Source organism: Pan troglodytes, chromosome 10, assembly GCF_028858775.2.
Source record: "Pan troglodytes isolate AG18354 chromosome 10, NHGRI_mPanTro3-v2.0_pri, whole genome shotgun sequence".
Taxonomy (NCBI): domain Eukaryota; kingdom Metazoa; phylum Chordata; class Mammalia; order Primates; family Hominidae; genus Pan; species Pan troglodytes.
This window is the reverse complement of record NC_072408.2, coordinates 86,012,280-86,031,964: the sequence shown is the minus strand read 5'-3', so window position 1 is coordinate 86,031,964 and position 19,685 is coordinate 86,012,280. Positions and strand designations below refer to the sequence as shown.

At 35.9% G+C, this 19,685-nt stretch overlaps 1 protein-coding gene across 7 annotated transcripts in view; it reads right to left on the bottom strand.

The window, feature by feature from the left end:
- The window catches only part of SYT1 (synaptotagmin 1), a 588,739-nt gene that overhangs the window by 215,641 nt on the left and 353,413 nt on the right, over positions 1–19,685 (bottom strand). For all 7 annotated transcript variants that reach the window (XM_016923901.3, XM_016923903.3, XM_016923902.3 and 4 more), the window contains one exon: positions 18,133–18,315. In XM_016923901.3, coding sequence (XP_016779390.1) covers positions 18,133–18,298 — 166 coding nt within the window. In that variant the 5' untranslated portion in view covers positions 18,299–18,315. The remainder of the gene's footprint in view (positions 1–18,132; positions 18,316–19,685) is intronic.

Below are 19,685 nucleotides of genomic sequence, written 5' to 3'. Positions count from 1 at the left end.
CCATTTCATTGTTATTTTATATTTTCTTACTAAGAATGCTGAACATGTTTACATGAACTTAGCCATTCATATCTTCTTTGATTTAGGGTCTATTAAAAATATTTTGCTCATATTTGTATTGAATTGTAAGAAGTTTTAAAATATATATATTATGGAAATGACTTCTATGTCATTATATATAATCATTATATATATTTATATATTAATTACATATATATTTATATCTATATATGAAATGAATATTCTCTCCCATTCTGTGACTAGCCGTTTTTGGTATTTTCTTAATGGTATATTTACAAAGCAGAAGGCTTGACTCCTTGAAAAATCCTAACTTATCAAGTTTTTCTTTTATACTTAACGATTCTGGTGACCTGTTAAGAAAATCTTTGTCTATATCAAGGTCATGAAATTGTCTATATTTTCTTCTAGAAGTTTTACAGTTTTAACTTTTACACTTAGGTCTACAATCCATTGTGAGTTACCAGGGAATTGCACATTAAAACCACAATGATATATTCTATACCCATACTAGAGTAACTAAAATGAAAAAGACTAGACAATTCCAAGTGTTAGCAAGGATGTAGAGCAACTAGAATTCTCATATATCACCTGTGGAGATATAAATAATAAAACCACTTTAGAAAACAGATTGGCAGTTCTTTTTTATAAAGTAAGACAAATATACTTCTATACTACCAGACATAGTAATTCTATACTTAGGCACTTCCTAAGAGAAACGAAAACATAATAAATATATGTCCTCTTAAAGAGTTGCCCAAAAATATTTACTGCAACTTTATTCTTAAGAGCCCCAAAGTAGGCTGGGCGCAGTGGCTCATGCCTGTAATCCCAGCATTTTGGGAGGCCAAGGTGGGTGGATCATGAAGCCCAGAGAAAGAGACCATCCTAGCCAACATGGTGAAACCCCATCTCTACTAAAAATACAAAAATTAGCTGGGCATGGTGGCATGTGCCTGTAGTCCCAGCTACTCAGGAGGCTGAGACAGGAGAATTGCTTGAACCCGGAAGGCGGAGGTTGCAGTGAGCCAAGATTGCGCCACTTCACTCCAGCCTGGTGACACAGCAAGACTTCATCTCAAAAAAAAAAAAAAAGAAAGAAAGAAAGAAAGAAAGAAAAAGCCCCAAACTAGAAATAACCTAAATGTCTATCAAGAAATACATGGATAAGCAACTCATGGATATCCATTCAATGAAATGCTACTCAGCAATAAAAAGAAATGGACTACTGAAACATGCAAGATGAATTGCAAAAACATTGTGCTAAGTGAAAGAAATCAGACACAGAATACGTGCATGGTTCCATTTTAGTGAAATGCTGGAACAGTTATAACTAATTTGTAATAACAGAAAAGAGATTAATAATTGCCCATAACTAGAGGTAGCAGGGCAGCAATTGCTAGAAAGGAACTAGAAGCAATTTTTGGGGGTGGTGATTACATTGCTTGTATATGACTAAAAGCACAGAACTATACATTTTCAATGGGTGCATCTTATTGTATGTAAACCATTCTTCAATAAAGTTAATTTAACAAAAGAGGAGAGTTCAACAGAGATATCAAGTTTGAGGACTGAGTTTTGAGTGTGATTTACATATAGTATTGGAAATCCTGAAATTATAAATAAATCATAGAGGTAGAAAAATGTCAGAGGCAGAGGCTTGGAGAGTACTCACCTGTAGGCAATTGGAGGAGACAGAGAGAGAGAAAGAATGTTAGAAGGAAAGAAAGAGAATTAGAGAATTGAGTATCAGAAGCCAAGGGAGAAGAGATTTTCAATAAACAGTAAGATACATTGTGTGGGGTGCCTTGTACATACGGATGCAACTATCCCTGCCTAAGGGAATGGCCAAATCAAGTAATCCAGAGTAGAGGCAAGGCGGCATCAATCTCCATTGGAAGATAACAGCAGCACAACTGACTTTGGGAAACTGCCTATATGTTTTCCTGTAATTGCAGCACTGGTAAAATTATGCAGGGCTCAACTGTTAGATTATTACATTCAAGCTTTTATGGAAGTACCTTGCCTTTCACGTCAGCAGCACTGGTGCTTAAGACTACTTAATGCAAAATAGCAAAACAGATTCACTACTGATGAGGGCCTGGAAAGCAGCCAGGTAAATCACATTAGAGCCACATTAGCAGATCCGGAAAAGAAAGGTGGATGAATGACAGCAGCTGTAGAAAGGTGAGATGACAGAACAGTTCCAATCATTGTGGGCAGAAGATGGCTGTCCAGGCCACGTGGAAGCACCACTTCAAATGATATCCATGGTTGTGGTGATATCGACAATGTAGCTGAAAAGAGGAACTGCTGTGCTTTGTGTGCCTGATAGGGTGAAACAGAAACCTACACAAGTTTCGTATAAACAGCTACTCAGCAAAGCAAACCTCACACAAGTACCCACTGGAGGAAAAGCCACTGTAACAGTGTATCCAGCTTTCTTTTGAACTGTCTCAGTGAAAACACAGGAAACTGGGCTATGTTAGATAACAATCATCATGTAAAATGAACTAATCTTATTTTCTGGACATTTCAATACAATTCGTTATTTTTAAAACAAAAAGATGAAGCTATCACCGAGTCCCTGATCTCCACTTGGAATAAACCTGCTTGGGGGTGAGGACACTGTTTAGCTGGAGGACCAATTTGGTGGCTGCTTGCATCTTGACTCTGAATTAGATGGGGCTGCCACGAGACAGGTAGAGAAAAAAATAAACAATGAACATTTTAAATCAGCAGGGGCAAGGAGGAAAGAAAGGGAACAGAAGATGATAATGTTAAAGAAAGGTCGAGGAAAGGGAGAAAAGAAATAAAAGGAGAGAGAAAAAGCAAAGATGTATTGTAAAGTAGAGTGGGGTAGAGGGCAAGGCAGAATGGTTCTGGAGGGTCGCCTACCTTCGGTTCAGCTTCACAGTGAATGTCGCCTTTGATTATTATGTCCTCTCTCACCCTTTTCCCGTAAGAGCTCTTTGGAAGTCTTTCTTGATAACTTGATATGAGGGCCTTTGAGCTAAAGGAGAATAATAATTCTGCCTACCTATGAGCCAGATTTTGTGCTGGAACTGGAGACACAAAGATGAAAAGACAGTGTGTCCTTGGCCTCAAGTAAATACAAAATAATAAAAGTAAAATTTATAAACATATGCAAAGTATAAACTTGTTATGGAGGGAGAATTGCTGAGGAATAGTGGGTTAGGAAGTTGGTACCAGAAAAAAGGAAAAGCTTTAAACAAAAATAGAGTTCTGAAGGCTAACTAGAAGGAGTCTAGGTAGACAAGCTATGGCAAGTAAGGAATTTCAGGCAGAGGAGACAATTTGTATAAAGATCTGGAAGAAAGAAAAACTATGGATAATACATTTAGTAACTGTCGTGCTGGAGCAAACTGTGTGAGGGCGAACAGTTGAAGAGGAGGCTAGAGCATATGCAAGAGCCATATCATAAAGAGCCATTGCTGTCCTGCTAAGACATTTTAATTTAGAAGTCCTTCTCACAGAAAAGTTCTGAGTTGTAATGCTGTTGAGGTCCAGAAAAATTATGTGCTTTGATTTAACTCCTTCCTATGGCATATACAGTCTTGCACATAGTAGGTGCTCTATACATATGCAGTGGAAGCTTGTGGAATTTGAATGTGACCATTATATTCCAGACATTGTTTTAAGCACTTTATATATACGAATACTTTACTGCTCACACCTTCCCAGAGGTAAAGTACTATTATTGTCTTTATTTTACAGAGAAATTATATGATTTGCCCAAGGTCACACACTAGTAATGGTAGAGTCAGAATTTTGAACTTGGGAAGACCAACTTTGCAGCTCATACTACAAATGACCTCATTTCATAGATGCTTACCATAGCAAACAATGTTCTCCTGAACCTGGGTTAGTTGCTAATATTGGCTAAGAATCTGTGAGTGATTAAGACAGCATTATGGATAAATTGCTACCACTTTTGGGCTACTGAAGTATACCAAATAATTTAGGTAGTAATATTTGTGTGATTATAACAGCAGTGTTTTAAATCCACTGCAATAGTTAACTGATTTAAAATAATCTGATCCAAATCCTTACAAAAATAAATTTTTTACATTTTACATTAAATAATTAATTTTTTACATTTTTACATTAAAATAACATTTTACCTTCAAGGCATTGAACAATATGACTAAATCAATTATAGTTTATTGTCCCGAGATCCTGGCTCTTTTCTGAGTTTTTATGGACAGATATAAACTACTTTCAGAAAATGGCATATTTATCAGTTCAAATATATTTCTATTATTCGTTGTCTATTATTATCTTTTTTTTTTTTTTTTTAAGAAAAACTTGTATGTGTGAAAACAGCTTGAAAGAGAAGAGAAAAAAGGAGAGGGTTCAAGTGGTTTTGAAATTTCTCCCGGGCAGCAGTGTCAATGAAAGTGTTGCTTAGTGAGGAAATCTTTCAATGGGCCAATATTTTCTTAATCTTTATTTCAAAGTTACCTAGGTTTACTCAAAAGACAGTCTGGAGAGACACGTGGACTCAGAAGATATCAAGTACAAATCCCTTTATTACAGTATTCTCATAAAGGAAAATCAAAACAAACAAAAATAAAGCCAAGCACTAAAAATATAATGGTATATCTCATACATTCCCTCTGGTTTCTGCTTCTAAATTCTTTACTCAATTTAGTAGAAACTAGCACAAACCTGACAGATCAGCAATGCAATAAGAGATCTACATAGTCATGAGTGAGGAGAAACAGCAGTCTCCCAGCTTCTCTTATTCTGTCATCTTTGTAGATTTGTTTTTGTAGTCAGGCTTTGCTTAGTGAAAATGTAGTCTGTGGTTTGCTACGTGGTAAAAACAAAATAGATGTTAAAGCTATTTTAAAGTATATTCGTATGGTGTTTCAGCAAAGTAATTCCTGAATTATTTTGGATATAGGTCCAAAATCTTGTTCAAGCCCCTCATTTTCCTCAGGTGTGTTTTCTTAATATCTTTGAAATGCTAATGGAATGTAGCTGAATAAAGTTTAGAAACTTAGATGCGATTTTAATTTACTTGGTGGCTTTTTGTGCTTACTGTTACTCTGTATTACCTATGCTTTGGAAGTTTATAAAAATCCCTCAACACTAGTTTATAAAACAAAATCCAAGGAGACATATAAACAGCTTTCCTGAAATGTAGCATCAGTAGAATGTACTTTTGTTAGCATTCCACCTTGAATAGAGAATGTTGATAGAGTCCTACTGCACATTTGTTTTTTAAAATCAGTATTACCCCAGTTCATAACAAATATTTTATAATATTCCTTTTTTTCTGTCTCAAAGTGTAAATAAGAATATAACATACCTACCTACGTAATTTTAAAATTAATAAAATGTGTCGACTATAATATAATGGAGAAATGACAGTAATTTATTTAAAAAATTCTATTTCAGTACAAAAATCCTCAGATGCAACTATACAATAAGACACAATGAAATAATCAAATGCTTGAAACTATGTAATACTAAAAAGCATGTTTAGATTTAGAGAAGACAATCAGAAGATTTTTTAAAAATCACAAGAAAATTGGAGATTAAAGGCTAGGTGGACATATAGAATACAAACTAGACTATTCCATGTATTCATATATGAGAGCCATGCAAAAACACTTTGTGTTTATACAGAAAATAGTTTTAGGTTCAGATAATTATAGAAAGGGTTTCCATCTACATGTATGTCCTATGGGGCTTTTGAAATTTGTGTGGGATTCAGAACAATTCTTCATTCTGTGAAACTGTCCCACACTTTACAGGATGTGTAGGGTCCTGTGACCATGCCCTCTAAATGCCAGGAGTTTCCTGCATTTTTTAATATACTGAAAATGACCCCCAAAATATTTACACTGTGTTGTAGGAGCAGTGCCATCTCTATTAAGAACTACTGCTTGGCTGGGCGTGGTGGCTCACGCCTGTAATTCCAGCATTTTGGGAGGCTGAGGCGGGTGGATCACCCGAGGTCAGGAGTTTGAGACTAGCCTGGCCAATATGATGAAACCCCGTCTCTACTAAAAATACAAAAAATTAGCCAGGCATGGTGGTGAGCGCCTGAAATCCCAGCTACTTGGGAGACTAAGGCAGGAGAATCGCTTGAACCCGGGAGGCGGAAGTTGTAGTGAGCTGGGATTGTGCCACTGCACTCCAGCCTGGGCGACAAAGCAAAACTCTGTCTAAAAAAAATAAAAAAACCCCTACTGCTTTAGGTGAACTTTCTGCCATAGGATTGTTTTTAATGGTAACTCTTAAAACACACGTACACGGTAGTACACACACAGACACACTTTCTATATTTTGAGTCAAAATTAAACTAAAATTATAAACTAAAGAAGATGATGAAATAAAATAAGACCTTATACATTTAAGTATCTATGTAATACTGCATTTGAACAAAGCAATCCTTGGCTAAAAAGGTTTGAAAACTACTGCTTTCTAGATCACAGTTTCTCCGAGCATGGCACAAGAACCCCACTGTTTGATTTAATGTTAATTTTTGTAATTTGATATCTAAATAGTTGTTTGTAGCAGTAATTAACCTAGTCTCAAAGGAAACAGCTCCTCCTCCCCGTTTAGGCTGCCCCATGTATTGGAAGGACAGCTTTGCTGTTGTTCCTCATCCCAACACAGTGCCGAGAAGAGAAGATCTGGATTTGATTAATGCCTTTGGTGTCAGACACTTTCAAGATGTGGGGGATACAAAGATGTGTAAGAAAATGGTCCTGCCTTTGGCTAATTTACATTTCAGTGAGAAAGGCAGAAAACCCCAGGTAACCAAAACAGTGAGAGATTTGAATGAAGAGCTCTGAAAGGTTGGAGAAGACTCATATATTTCTGCCTTGGGAAATGAGGGAACCTCTCATCCAAGTGGTGACACTTGAACTGGCTCTTGAATGGCAAAAAAAAACCCCAACAATGTATTAGGGTACTGGGGAAGGGGAATCCAGGAAGAGAGAAAATCATGAGGGGAGACAGTGGTGTAGTGAAGTGCTGGCTGGTTTTGAGAGGCGTTCAAGGTAGTTCACATAACTTGAATGCAGGTACAGAATATGTGGTGAAATCGCTCAAGGAGTCAAGAATAATAGTGAGATTTTTTTATTTGAATGGCTAGGTGAATGAAACTGCCCAAAAAGAGCATGTAGAATAAACATGGAATAGGATTAAAAGAGAAACTCCAGAAAACAAGGACCTCTAATACCTAATGGGAGAAAAGATCATAACAAAAGAAGGACCAGTCAGTGAAGGAGAATAAGGAGGGGAGGAAAGAAGAGGAAGAAAGGAGAGTGGTCCTGGAAGTCACAGTTTTCAGTAGATGAAGGGCAATAGTGATAATAATGCAGAAATATCTGAGCAACTGAATATTTGTAATAACCCTCGTAATTGTACATCGGGAAGTATCTGGGGACTTTAGTAAAAAGAATTTTAATAGTATGCAAAGGATGGAAATTAGAGTGAAAGGAATTGAGTTGGTAATGGGAGTTGATAAAACAGATGTCAGGGTCCAGATTACGTTTTTAAATAAGTATGGTAGAGATGTGAAGGGAGGAGACAGAATGATAGCTTGATGGGAGAGGTAAAGTAGGGGAAGAAATTTTTAGAGCATAAAGGTAGAAAACTGGTATCCTTAAGAACCTACGATGTGTGGAATTTTGCTAGGCATTTTCAGATATGTGAATCTTGAGCATGTGTGTAGGCTAAAGGGAATGAAGGAGAGAGAAGGGTAAAATTATAGGACCAAAAAAAAAAAAAAAACAAAGGAGGAGAGGATGAAATAAGAAACACCAAGAGAGAATTTACCTTCTCTAATACAGAGATCATTGGAATGGGATTAAAGAATGCAATGCACTTGTATTTGGCTGCAAAGTTTCCGAAATTTTCTCAATTTGGGTGACTGACCTGAATAGAGGGTTTTTCTAAAATAGAAATAGACTTGTTAAAGTGACAGCTTGAGTTTAATAATAGCTACCATTTATAGAGCGCTTATTCAGTGCCAGACACTCTGCTAACGACTTCACATGCATTGACACCTTTACCAAACAACCCTATGATGGGAGTATTATTTTCATCCCCATTTTATATAGGAGGAAACTGATAGTCAGAAAAATTAATTAAGATGCCCAAGGTCACAAAGCCAGTATGCAGTGGAGCTGGGGTTTGAACTCTTGTAGTCTATGTCTAGAGCTTGTATTTTTAATTTCTGAATTAAACTGTCTATCCAATAACATTTCTGCATAAATTATACAACTATTCCTAATCCACTTGCTCTTATTCTGGACTAAGAGTCAGGTTCTGGCTATTTGACTTTCTACTGTGCTTAAAGAAAGGTGCACTCTACTTCAAGAAGCTCATGAATATCAAAGCCTTAATCACAGCTATTCAGATGACATGAGTTCATGCTTTACAGGCCAACCATGGCCCTAGTCATATTAAAATCAAAGTTGCAAAATAAAAAAAATTCTAAAAAACCTTGTCTGCTTCATTTAGATAACAGTGTGAAGAATGAATTGAAAGATAAAAATGCTAAGCGTTTACCATTTCCTTCTCCTTTTTTAAAAAAAATTTAAGCCCTGTGGTATTATGGATGATATCATCAGGCAATTTGGTTTGAATATGTTTCATGCTGGACTGTGCAGATTACCCAACTAATGACATGCACACTCCTTGCCATTGTGACACCCCTTTTCTTACAAGTGGGAATTTCAAGTGACAGACTAAAGCTGTTTGCTGTCAATTTTGCAAAAACACATCTGCCAGATAGCCAAGATTTAGTTCAGATACTGAAATCGATTAATATCCTAATTTGTTACCCATCATTAGCATCACAGTATGTTATGCCAAGTCAAAAGTGATAACCTTTATATATCATATGCTCCTAAAGGAATTTGATTTTAAGGATATGTTTTATTTTTGTTTAGTATTGCCTCCTGCATATAAATCCTATTAGAAATGTCAATTATACAGGCAGGAAAAATTATGATGGATTAAAATGAAAGTGTAAAATACATACTATTACACACTTTTAATAAATGGCATGGCTTTTATTTATGATGCTGTGTTTTCTAACATTGATTTAACATACCACTTTAAATAAATGGCATGGCTTTTCTTTATGATGCAGTGTTTTCTAACATTGATTTACCATACCACTTTAAGGTTTTAGTTACCTTACTTTTTTCTTCCTGTTAAATCAAGGAGAGTGCTAGCAACATAATATTTTTTAGGGGTGGTACTCAGATTCTTTGACATTCTATTATTTTAGGTTGCTGGTCAAAGGCAAATCTTCATGGACAAGCAGATTGTTTATCTGGTCTGATTTCCAGTGCCCAATAGAGGGACACAGGACTAAGACAATGGTTTGGGAAGGAAAAAGATGAGATTACCCAAGAGAAACAAAAGAAAGGAGAGTTTCATAGATAATTTTTTTCCAGCTGATTGCTTTCCTACTAATGAATAGGGAAGAAAAAAAATAAAGTAATAGCTGGCTCTGAGTGAGAAAGGCTAAAAGATGGAGGAGTTGTGACCAAAGAAACAATTACATTTTCAATGTTTATGACATAGTCAAGCATTAAAATGATGCTTTCATAAGTGTTGGAAATTTAAAATGTATGATTTAGTAAGATGCTTAAATTTGTCAGCATATTAAGGCCTCAAATTCTAAGAGGAATGGCTCAGGATACAAGTTAAATTGGTTGTTATTAATCCACTCATTCATCAAATATGTATTTAGTGCCTCGTATGTGCCAGGCATCAGCATAAACAGACCCAACATATTGCCTTCATAGAGCTTACATTATTTTGGAAGAAGCTAGAGCAATTTAAAACGAAATAATAAAATACATGATATTTCAGATATTGCTAAGTAATATGGTGGGAAATAAAGCAAGGATGGGGGACAGGAAATACTGGCAAAGATGGGGTGAGATGAACGGATTGCAATTTTAAATAGTGTGGTTGGGGAGGTGCTAACATTGGGCAAAGACCAAAAGGAAATGGGTAAATGAGTTAGGCTCGTATATGGGGAGCATTTCAATCCTATACTTATCAGCCTTGCCATGTGTCTCATATTGTTTATTCTTCCAGAGAGGAAGATGGTGTTAAAAGCCAAGATATGAATTTGATTTATGTTGTTCATTACTTTCTCTGCTTCTCTAGAACACATTTCTCCTATGTAAACATTTTGATAAAATATTCCTTAAGTGAAAGTTTGCACCCATAATATATGTATTTGGTTTATGCCTGGTAGTTATGACCTCAAAGTTATATCAAAAGTACCCGGAGTTTGCATATCAGTCCATTAACTCAGCAGCAGAGCAAGGACAAGAACTGAGATTTTGTGTTTCCCATTCTAGTGTTCGATGTATTGGACCATCTTCATCTCTACTGGCTTACAAGTCTTCCTGCTAAGAATGGTAATTACTGACAACTGTGCTAAGTGTGTGTCTTAGATCAACTTGAACTTCTTAAAAGTGGACAGACAAATTAACAAGTTGCTAATTAATGAGGAATAAGAAGCTGATTCCTTGTATGCTTCATTTAGTTTTTCAGTGTCCTTATAGAATAATTCTCTTATAAATCTCTCATCCGGATTATTGCAACAACCTGCTTTCTCTTCTACCCTTGCCTCTCTATAGCCTGCTACCCCTGCTTTGTTTTTTTCCACTGTAGCAAGAATAATCTTTTAAAAAACTCAAGTCAGGGCTGGGCGCAGTGGTTCACGCCTGTAATTCCAGCACTTTGGGAGGCCAAGGTGGGCAGATCACCTGAGGTTGGGAGTTCGAGACCAGCCTGACCAACATGGAGAAATCCCGTCTCTACTAAAAATACAAAAAATTAGCCGGGCGTGGTGGTGCATGCCTGTAGTCCCAGCTACTTGGGAGGCTGAGGCAGAAGAATCGCTTGAACCCAGGAGATGGAGGTTGCAGTGAGCTGAGATCGCGCCATTGCATTCCAGCCTGGGTAACAAGAGTGAAACTCTGTCTCTAATAATAATAATAATAATAAAAAAATAAAAAATGAAACAAAACAAAAAAACCACCCGTCAGATCATGGGACACCTCTGCTCAAAAAGGCATTTTATTTCACTCAGTGTAAAATCTAAGTTCTTTAGAACAATTGACAAGGCCCCACATGACATGGCTTCTGCTACATTCAAATTTATCTTCTGCCAGTCTCCACCTCATTCAATCTACTTAAGGCACACTGGGCTTCTTGCTCTTCCAGGTAGATTCTTACCTAAGGGCCTTGGTTCTATTTGCCAGGTTTTGTGATAGCTTCTCCTCCACTTCCTTCAGATCTCCTTATGAAGGAAACCAGCCCTGGTCATCCCCAAAATAACAATCTTTTATGCTTTTCCCCTTCCCTATTACATTTACACTATTATATTTTTCCTTACATCATTTATTAATATATATTTTCCTCTTTATTAATTTCTAACTTCTTTTCCTCACTAGAATATAAGCTCTGTGAGTGCTAAATATTTGTTCTCAGCATTTGGGAAAGTGCCTAGTACATAGTAAGTATTCATACTTGAAGAAAAAAGACTAAGTTGTAGTTTAAGATTCAAATTATATGCAACTGGAACTGAGGCAGAGCAAGATGGAGGAGTAGGGCTCTCCAGATACCATCTCCGACAAAATCATAAGTTTGAACAACTATCCATGCATGAAAATAACTTCACAAGAGCTAAGGAAACCACATGAAAGCTCACAGTAACTGGTAGTAGCATAATAATAAGAAAAAATGCATTGAAGAGATAGGAAGGACAGTTCTACAACACCTGCATCACTCTTTCCCTAGCCCCAGGCAGCACAGGTGCAGAAAGAGATACCGTCAACTTGGGGGAAAGAGAGGGAAGCGACCACAGGACTTTGCTTTGGACCCTAGCATTGCAACTGCACAGTAAAACTCAGTACCAGGCAGACTCCCATGGCATTATATTCAAGACCTACACTGGTGACTGAGCCTCTAAACTTGCCTTGGTGCCAGGAGGGACCACAAAGCCCCAGGCTTCAGGCTTGTATGGCAAACTCGATCTCTGGTATGTATCGCCACTGGGTTGGTATCAGTGGTCTTGAGCTTCAGGTCACCCTCAGCAGCAGGCAGCATTAGTGGCCCTTGGCTTTAGCTGTCCCAGTACTGTGCTTGCTGTTGTGGACCTCAGGCTTCTGGCAGCACTCTTATGGCCACAATTGCCCTGAGATTCTGGAAGTGCCATGCTGGCCACAGCTGTCCCAGGCTTTGGTCTGCCCCAGTGCCATACCTGCTGTAGTGGGCCCTAGGCTTCTGGGAGCACTGCACTGGCTTCAGCTGCATCCGGCTGCTAGAGCACCTTAGTGTCTTTCCATTTGCATCTGCCCCAGGCTTCTTGCCCACTCCAGTGCTTCACCTGCCACAGTGGGCCCCAGGCTCTGGCGATGCCATGCTGGCTGCAACTGTCCTGGGCTTCTGATGCACTCTAGCACCACACCCTACTGCAAGGCTTTCACAGACAAAGCCTGTCTATGAAGACTGTGAAGACTGAAGTAAGTGCCTATTTCTTCAAATGCACAGACATTGATACATCATCATAAAGATCAAGAAGAATCAGGGAAACAAATCACCAAAGGAAAAAACTAAGGTGCAAGTGATGACCGTAAATAAATGGAGAGGTATAAAATGCCTGACAAATAATTCCAAATAACTAAGGAAGCTCAGTGAACTTCAAGAAAACAAAATGAGAAAATAATATGAGACCAGAATAAGACATTTAATAGAGGTTTAAATAATAAAAAAGTATCTTGAAGCTAAGAAATACAATGAATGAAATGAAAAGTGGAGTCAAGAAAAATATAATGAAAGAAAAAAAATGCAGTAGAGGGTATTAACAGCAGAACTGGTCAAACAGAAGAAAGAATCCTTGATTTTGAAGACAGGTTATTTAAAAATAGTCAGAGAAGAAAAAAGAATGAGAAGAAATGAAGAAAGCTCATGGGATTTATGGGACAGCATCAACAGAGCAAACAATCAAGCCATAGGAGATAAAAAAGAAGACAGAGACAAAGAGTGGGGAGCTTATTTAAAGTAGGCCAGGTGCAGTGGCTCATGCCTGGAATCCCAGCACTTTAGGATGCCAAGGTGGGTGGATCACCCGAGGTCAGGAGTTCGAGACCAGCTGGGCCAACATGGTGAAACCCCGTCTCTACTAAAAATACAAAAAATTAGCTGGGCATGGTGGTGGACACCTGTAATCCTAGCTACTTGGGAGGCTGAGGCAGGAGAATCGCTTGAACCTGGGAGGTGGAGGTTGCAGTGAGGCAAGATTGTGCCACTGCACCTCAGTCTAGGTAACAAGCAAAACTCCATCAAAAAAAAAAAAAAAAGAAAAAAGAAAAAAAAGTAAATAAATAAATAGTAGCAGAAAATTTCTTAAACCTGGAGAAAGATGTAAGTATCCAGATACAGAAAAATCAGAGGTGTCCAATTAAATTCATTCCAAATAAGACTACCCCAAGACATATACTCAAGTTGTCAAGGATCAAAGACAAAAAAGAGGATCCTGAGAGCAGCAAGAGAAAAGAAGCAAATAATATATAAGGAAGTTCCAATACATCCAGCAGCTGACTTTTCAACAGAAATTTTATAGGCCAGGAGAGAGTGGAATATTATAAAACATGCTGAAGAAAAAACTGCCAACAGAGAATAGTGTACCCAGCAAAGCTATCTTTCAGAAATAAAGGAGAGATAAAGGCTTTCCTAGACAAACAAAAGTTGTGGGAGTTCATTACCACCAGGCCTGTCTTATAAAAATACTAAGGGGAGTTCTTCAAGTTGAAAAAAAAAAGTTGCTAATGATTAACACAAAAACGTTTAAAAGTATAAAATTTGCTGGTAAAAGTAAGTACACAGTCAAATGCAGAATACTATAACACTGTAATCCTGGTGTGTCAATTACTTATAACTTCAGTATGAAGGCTAAAAGGCAAAACAATTAAAAATAATAAGAGCCACAATAATTTTTTAAAGGAATATGCAATATAAAATATGTAAATTTTGACATAAAAAATTCAAAATGTGGACAGTAGAGGAGTAAAATTGTAGAGGTTTTTTCATGATCAAAGTTAATTTGTTTTCAGCTTAAAATAACCTGTTATAACTATAGATGTTTTTTGAAAACCTCATGGTAACCACATAGAAGAAACCTCTAGCTGATATACAAAAAATGAAAAGCAAGGAATCAGACATACCACTAGAGAAAAATCATTTAGCCACAAGGGAAGACAGCATGAGAGAAAAGAGAGAAATAAACAATGTACAAAATAACTAGAAAACAATTAATAATATGGCAGTAGTAAGTATTGATAATTACTTTAAATGTAAATAGGTTAAATTCTCCAATCAAAAGGCATAGACTGACTGAATGGATTTTAAAAAGATCCAGCTACATGCTGTCTACAGTTCACCTGTAAGGACATACAGAATAAAGGAATGAAAAAAGATATCTAATTCAAATGGAAACCAAAAGAGAGCAGGAATAACTATATGTGTATGAGATCAAATAAAATAAAAGCAAAAGTTGCAAAAAGAAATAAAAAGGTCATTATATAATGATAAAAATGGTCAAAATTCAGCAAGAGAATATAATAATTGCAAACATATATGCACCTAACATTGGAGCACCTAAATATGTAAAGCAAATATTAACAGACCTGAAGGGAGAGATCAACCGTAATACAATAATAGTGACTTAACACCCCATTTTCAGTAATGGACAGATCATCCAGACAGGAAATCAGTAGGGAAACATCACCTAAACTACAATCTGCATCTAATCAGCCCAACAGACATATACAGATTATTCTGTCCAACAGCTACAGAATACACATTCTTCTCAACTGCACATGAAACATTCCTCAGAATAGATCGTATGTGAGGCCACAAAATAAGTCTTAATAAACTTAAGAAGATTAAAACCATATCAAGTTATTTTTTTCTGACCATGATATAAAACTAGAAAGCAAAAAAAGAAGGGACTTTAGAAAAAATGCACAAATACATGGAAATTAAACAACATACTCTTGAATAAATAATGAGTCACTGAAGAAATGAAAAAGGAAACAAACATTTCTTGAAGACAAAAAATTTCTTAAGACAAATGAAAAAGAAAACACAATATAGCAAAACCTATGCAATACAGCAAAAGCAGTTCTAAGAGGGAATTATAGAAATAAATGTCTATTCCATCAAAGGAAGAAAAATCTTAAATAAATAGCCTAATGTTGAACCTCAAGAAATTAGAAAAACAAAGACAAACTAAGCTCAAATTTAGTAAAGGAAGGAAACCACAAAAATCAGAGCAGAAAGACATGAAATAGAGACTACAGAAACAACAGAAAAGATCAACAAAACTGAGATCAACAAAACTGCGTTTTTGAAAGTTAAACAAAATTGACAAACCTTTAGCAAGCCTAGCTAAGAAAAAAAAGAGAGAAGACTCAAATAAATAAAATAAGAAACAAAAAAGGAGATATTGCAACTGATACAATAGAAATGCAAAGGCTCATGGGACTCTTATGAACAATTATATACCAACAAATTGGATAACCAAGAAAACATGGATATGTTCCTTGATACATACAACCTACCAAGGTTGAATTATGAAGAAATAGAGTATCTTAATAGATCAGTAATGAACAAAAGATTGAATCAGTAATAAAAAATCTCCCATAAGTGAAGACCTTATATCTTCATTGCTAATCTCTATGAAACATTTGAAGAACTAATACCGTTTCTTCTCAAACTCTTCCAAAAATGGAAGAAGGAATACTTCCAAACTCATTTTACAAAGCCAGAAAAGCCCTGATAGAAATGCCAGACAAAGACACTACAAAATACCAATTACATTCTTCACAGAAATAGAAAAAACAAAATTAAAATTTGTATGGAACTACACAAATCCCTAAATAGCCAAAGTAATCTTGAGCAAAAAGGACATTGCTGGAGGTATCACACTACCTGACTTCGAAATATACTACAGAGTTATAGTTTTATACTATAGAGCTATAGTAATCAAAACAGCATGGTACAAGCATAAAAACAGACACATAGACGATGAAACAGAAAGAGAACCCAGAAAGAAATCCACACATTTACTGCCAACTCACTTTCAACAAAAGAGCCAAGAACCCACAATGGAGAAAGAACAGCCTCTTTGGTAAATGGTGTTGGGAAAACTGGATATCCACATGCATAAGAATGAAACTATACTCTATCTCACAACATGTACAAAAATCAACTAAAATGAATTAAAGATTTAAATATAAGATTCAAAATTATGAATCTAGAATAAAATGCAGGATAAAAATTTTATGACATGGTCTTGACAATAACTTTTTGGATATGACCCAAAAAGCACAGGTAATAAAAGCAAATAGACGAATGGGATTATATCAAACTAAATAGCTTCTGCACAGGAGAGGAAACAATCAACAAAATAAAGGGGCAATCTACAGAAGGGGAGAAAATATTTGCAAACTATACATCTGATAAGGGGTTAATATCCAAAATATATGACCTCAAACAGCAAGAAAACAAATAACCCAATCAAAAGAAGGGCAAACGACCTGACTAGACATTTCTCAAAAGAAGATATTTAAATGGTCAACAGAAATATGAAAAAATGCTTAATACCACTAATTATCAAGGCAATGCAAATTAAAGCCACAACGAAATATCACCTCAAACCTGTTAGAATGGCTATTATCAAAAAATCAAATATAAGTGTTGGCGAGGATGTGGAGAAAAGGGAACCCTTGCACACTGTTGGTGGGAATGTAAATTACTACAACCACTATGGAAAATAGTATGGAGATTTCTTTAAAAATTAAAACTAGAACTACCATATGATCCAGCAATCCTACTACCCAGTATATATGCAAAGAAATGAAATCAATATGACAAACAGATATCTGCACTCCCATGTTTGTTGCAGAATTTTTCACAATAGCCAAGATATGGAATCAACCCAAGTGTCTTATCAGTGGATGAATGAACTGTGGTACATCCACTTGAAAGATAGATACCATTCAGCTATAAAAAAATGAAATCCTGGTATTTGTGACAACATGAATGAGCCTGGTGAACATTGTTAAGTGAAATAATCCAGGCACAGAACATAAATAATACATGATCTCACTCATATGTGAAATCTAAAAAAGTTGATTTCATAGAAGTAGAGAGTAGAATGGTGGTTACCAGTGGCTGTGGTGATTGTGGGGAGGTGGCAATTGGGGAGATGTTGGTCGAAGAATACATTTCAGTTAGAGAGGAGAAATAAGTTCGAGAGATCTTTTGTACAACATGATGTTTACTGTCTACAACATGATATTTTGGTACATTGTGGAATAACTGAATCCTGCTAACTGACATATGCATAATCTCACATAGTTATTTTTGTGGTGAGAACACTTTATATTCACGCTCTTAACATTTTTCTGGAATACACCATAGATATATTATTAATGATAGCCAACATGTTGTACAATAGTATGATTTTATCTGTCAGTGTAAAAATAAAATTAAAAAATTAAATGTCACTGATTAGACTTAGTGCTATACTTATCCAAATAAACTTACGTGCAGTTTTTTTTTAATGACAATAAGGAAACTTTAAAAAATAACAATAAGATTTTTAAATGACGAATGACAGAAAATCAAACCTGCGATATTGGGAAAGCAAACCTTAGCTATTGTTCAGAAACAATCTTCGCAATGAAATAATTTCATAAATGCAAATCCAAAATAAATATAACAGAACCCATAAACATTAATATTCTTGAGAGAAACAGACACCAAAGAAAAGAACCTACCTGTATTAAATACAAGCTGCAGACTTTTTTTTTGTAAACTGGATTTTCATTTATGAAGTACATTTAAAGACAAGAAGAATATTCCATTTCCAAGAATATTTCATTTTATATTGGGATACTATCATTCCCATAGTAATAAATTAAATGTAAATTTATAGTATATTAAATGGAGTTCTGCTTTCTTTCCAATGGATGGGGTATGTTTAAACCACTTATTTTTACTCAAGTACTAATATAGAATACTCACGTGGAATTTTATGCAACTCATTCATAAACTTCTCCTTCAGCTTAGAAAATGCATCTTCCTTTCCTTCTCCAGGACTGGCTGGCTCTGTGGCATTGCTTGGCAGAACAGTCGCGACAGTGGTGACTGGCGGGGCTGCCAGGGCCTCATGGTGACTCTCGCTCACCATTTTAGGTTCAGGTGAAGCTGTGAGGGGAGGGAAGCAAAGACAGAACAATTCAAAATGGCTTAACTGCTCCCACATCAAAGGTATCCCAGAGATGAAACAACATCAGAGGTGGCACCTGCTCACTGGGTAAATAGTCCATCATTAGCATATTGCTTTGTGTTGGTTCATGAAATATTTATGGAACCACAGCGAGTGAGGAGTTCTTCCCCAGAAGGTAAGACCAGACATAGTTACTGAATAGCATTCTATTCCAGCAATACTATGTATACTGTCAAATCTATTAGTTATTTATACAGCCAATTATTTGCTGTGTAGATTTAACTTTTAATCCATATCTTACCAAAACGTGTATGAAACAATTCTTGATGAAATACATGCTTTATACTTTAAATATTTTGTATTTTCTAAAAGGAAGAAAGAGATAAAATATTTGTATTGGAAATGTTGATAAATGATAACATGTACTCAAAATGCTAGTGACTTTAAAAATGGTTACAAGTAATATTATTCATAATATTGATACTCTAAGATGTTATGAATATATTATAGTAATTGGTTCTTGAATCTTATTTATTGATGGTAAGTTTTCACCACAGTCACTTTTTTCACATTTATTATACACAATACTCTGATCAATAATTTACTTGTCTTGCTGGGTAATTATTTAAGTCACTATAAATGTGGCATGGTTGACTATATACATCAAGGTGCTGCTAATGAAACATAACTTATAAGTTTAGATATTTTACTTTATTTAGCTTATTTAATTAGAATATTTTATTTTATTAATGTATTCAATTATTTTAAGTATTTGTTTACCTCCAAAATATGCCAAAATAATTAATAAAGTAATCAATACAAACAGCTGTGAATTCAGAAGACATCAGTTCTCATCCTCTTCACTAGTTAAATAAACTTTAACAGGGCATTTGACATCCTAATTTATCCACCTTCTGGAATATGAAGAACTAAAACCTGCCCTTCCTGGATTTTTCTTAGAATACGTGAAGGTACAAATGTAAGGAAGGTATTCTAAGGGAGTAGAAATGAACGAATATTCTCCATTCTAAAAATATTCCAGACTTTGTAATTTTCGTGCACAACTTAAGATTTCAGGCTTTCTGAGGAAAGAATGGGCATGATTTGGGGCAGAAATAGATAAGTAAAGAGGCCTGGACAGGATTCACTTCACATTCTTAACAAGAAAGTAGATGAACTTATAAAAACCTTTTAATTTGCAAAGACGTGGAGATAACCAGCAAACAAGATTTTTAAAAAAATGAAACTTAGTCTGGGCGTGGTGGCCCACTCCTGTAATCCCAGCACTTTGGGAGGCTGAGGCAGGCGGATCACTTGAGGTCAGGAGTTCGAGACCAGCCTGGCCAAC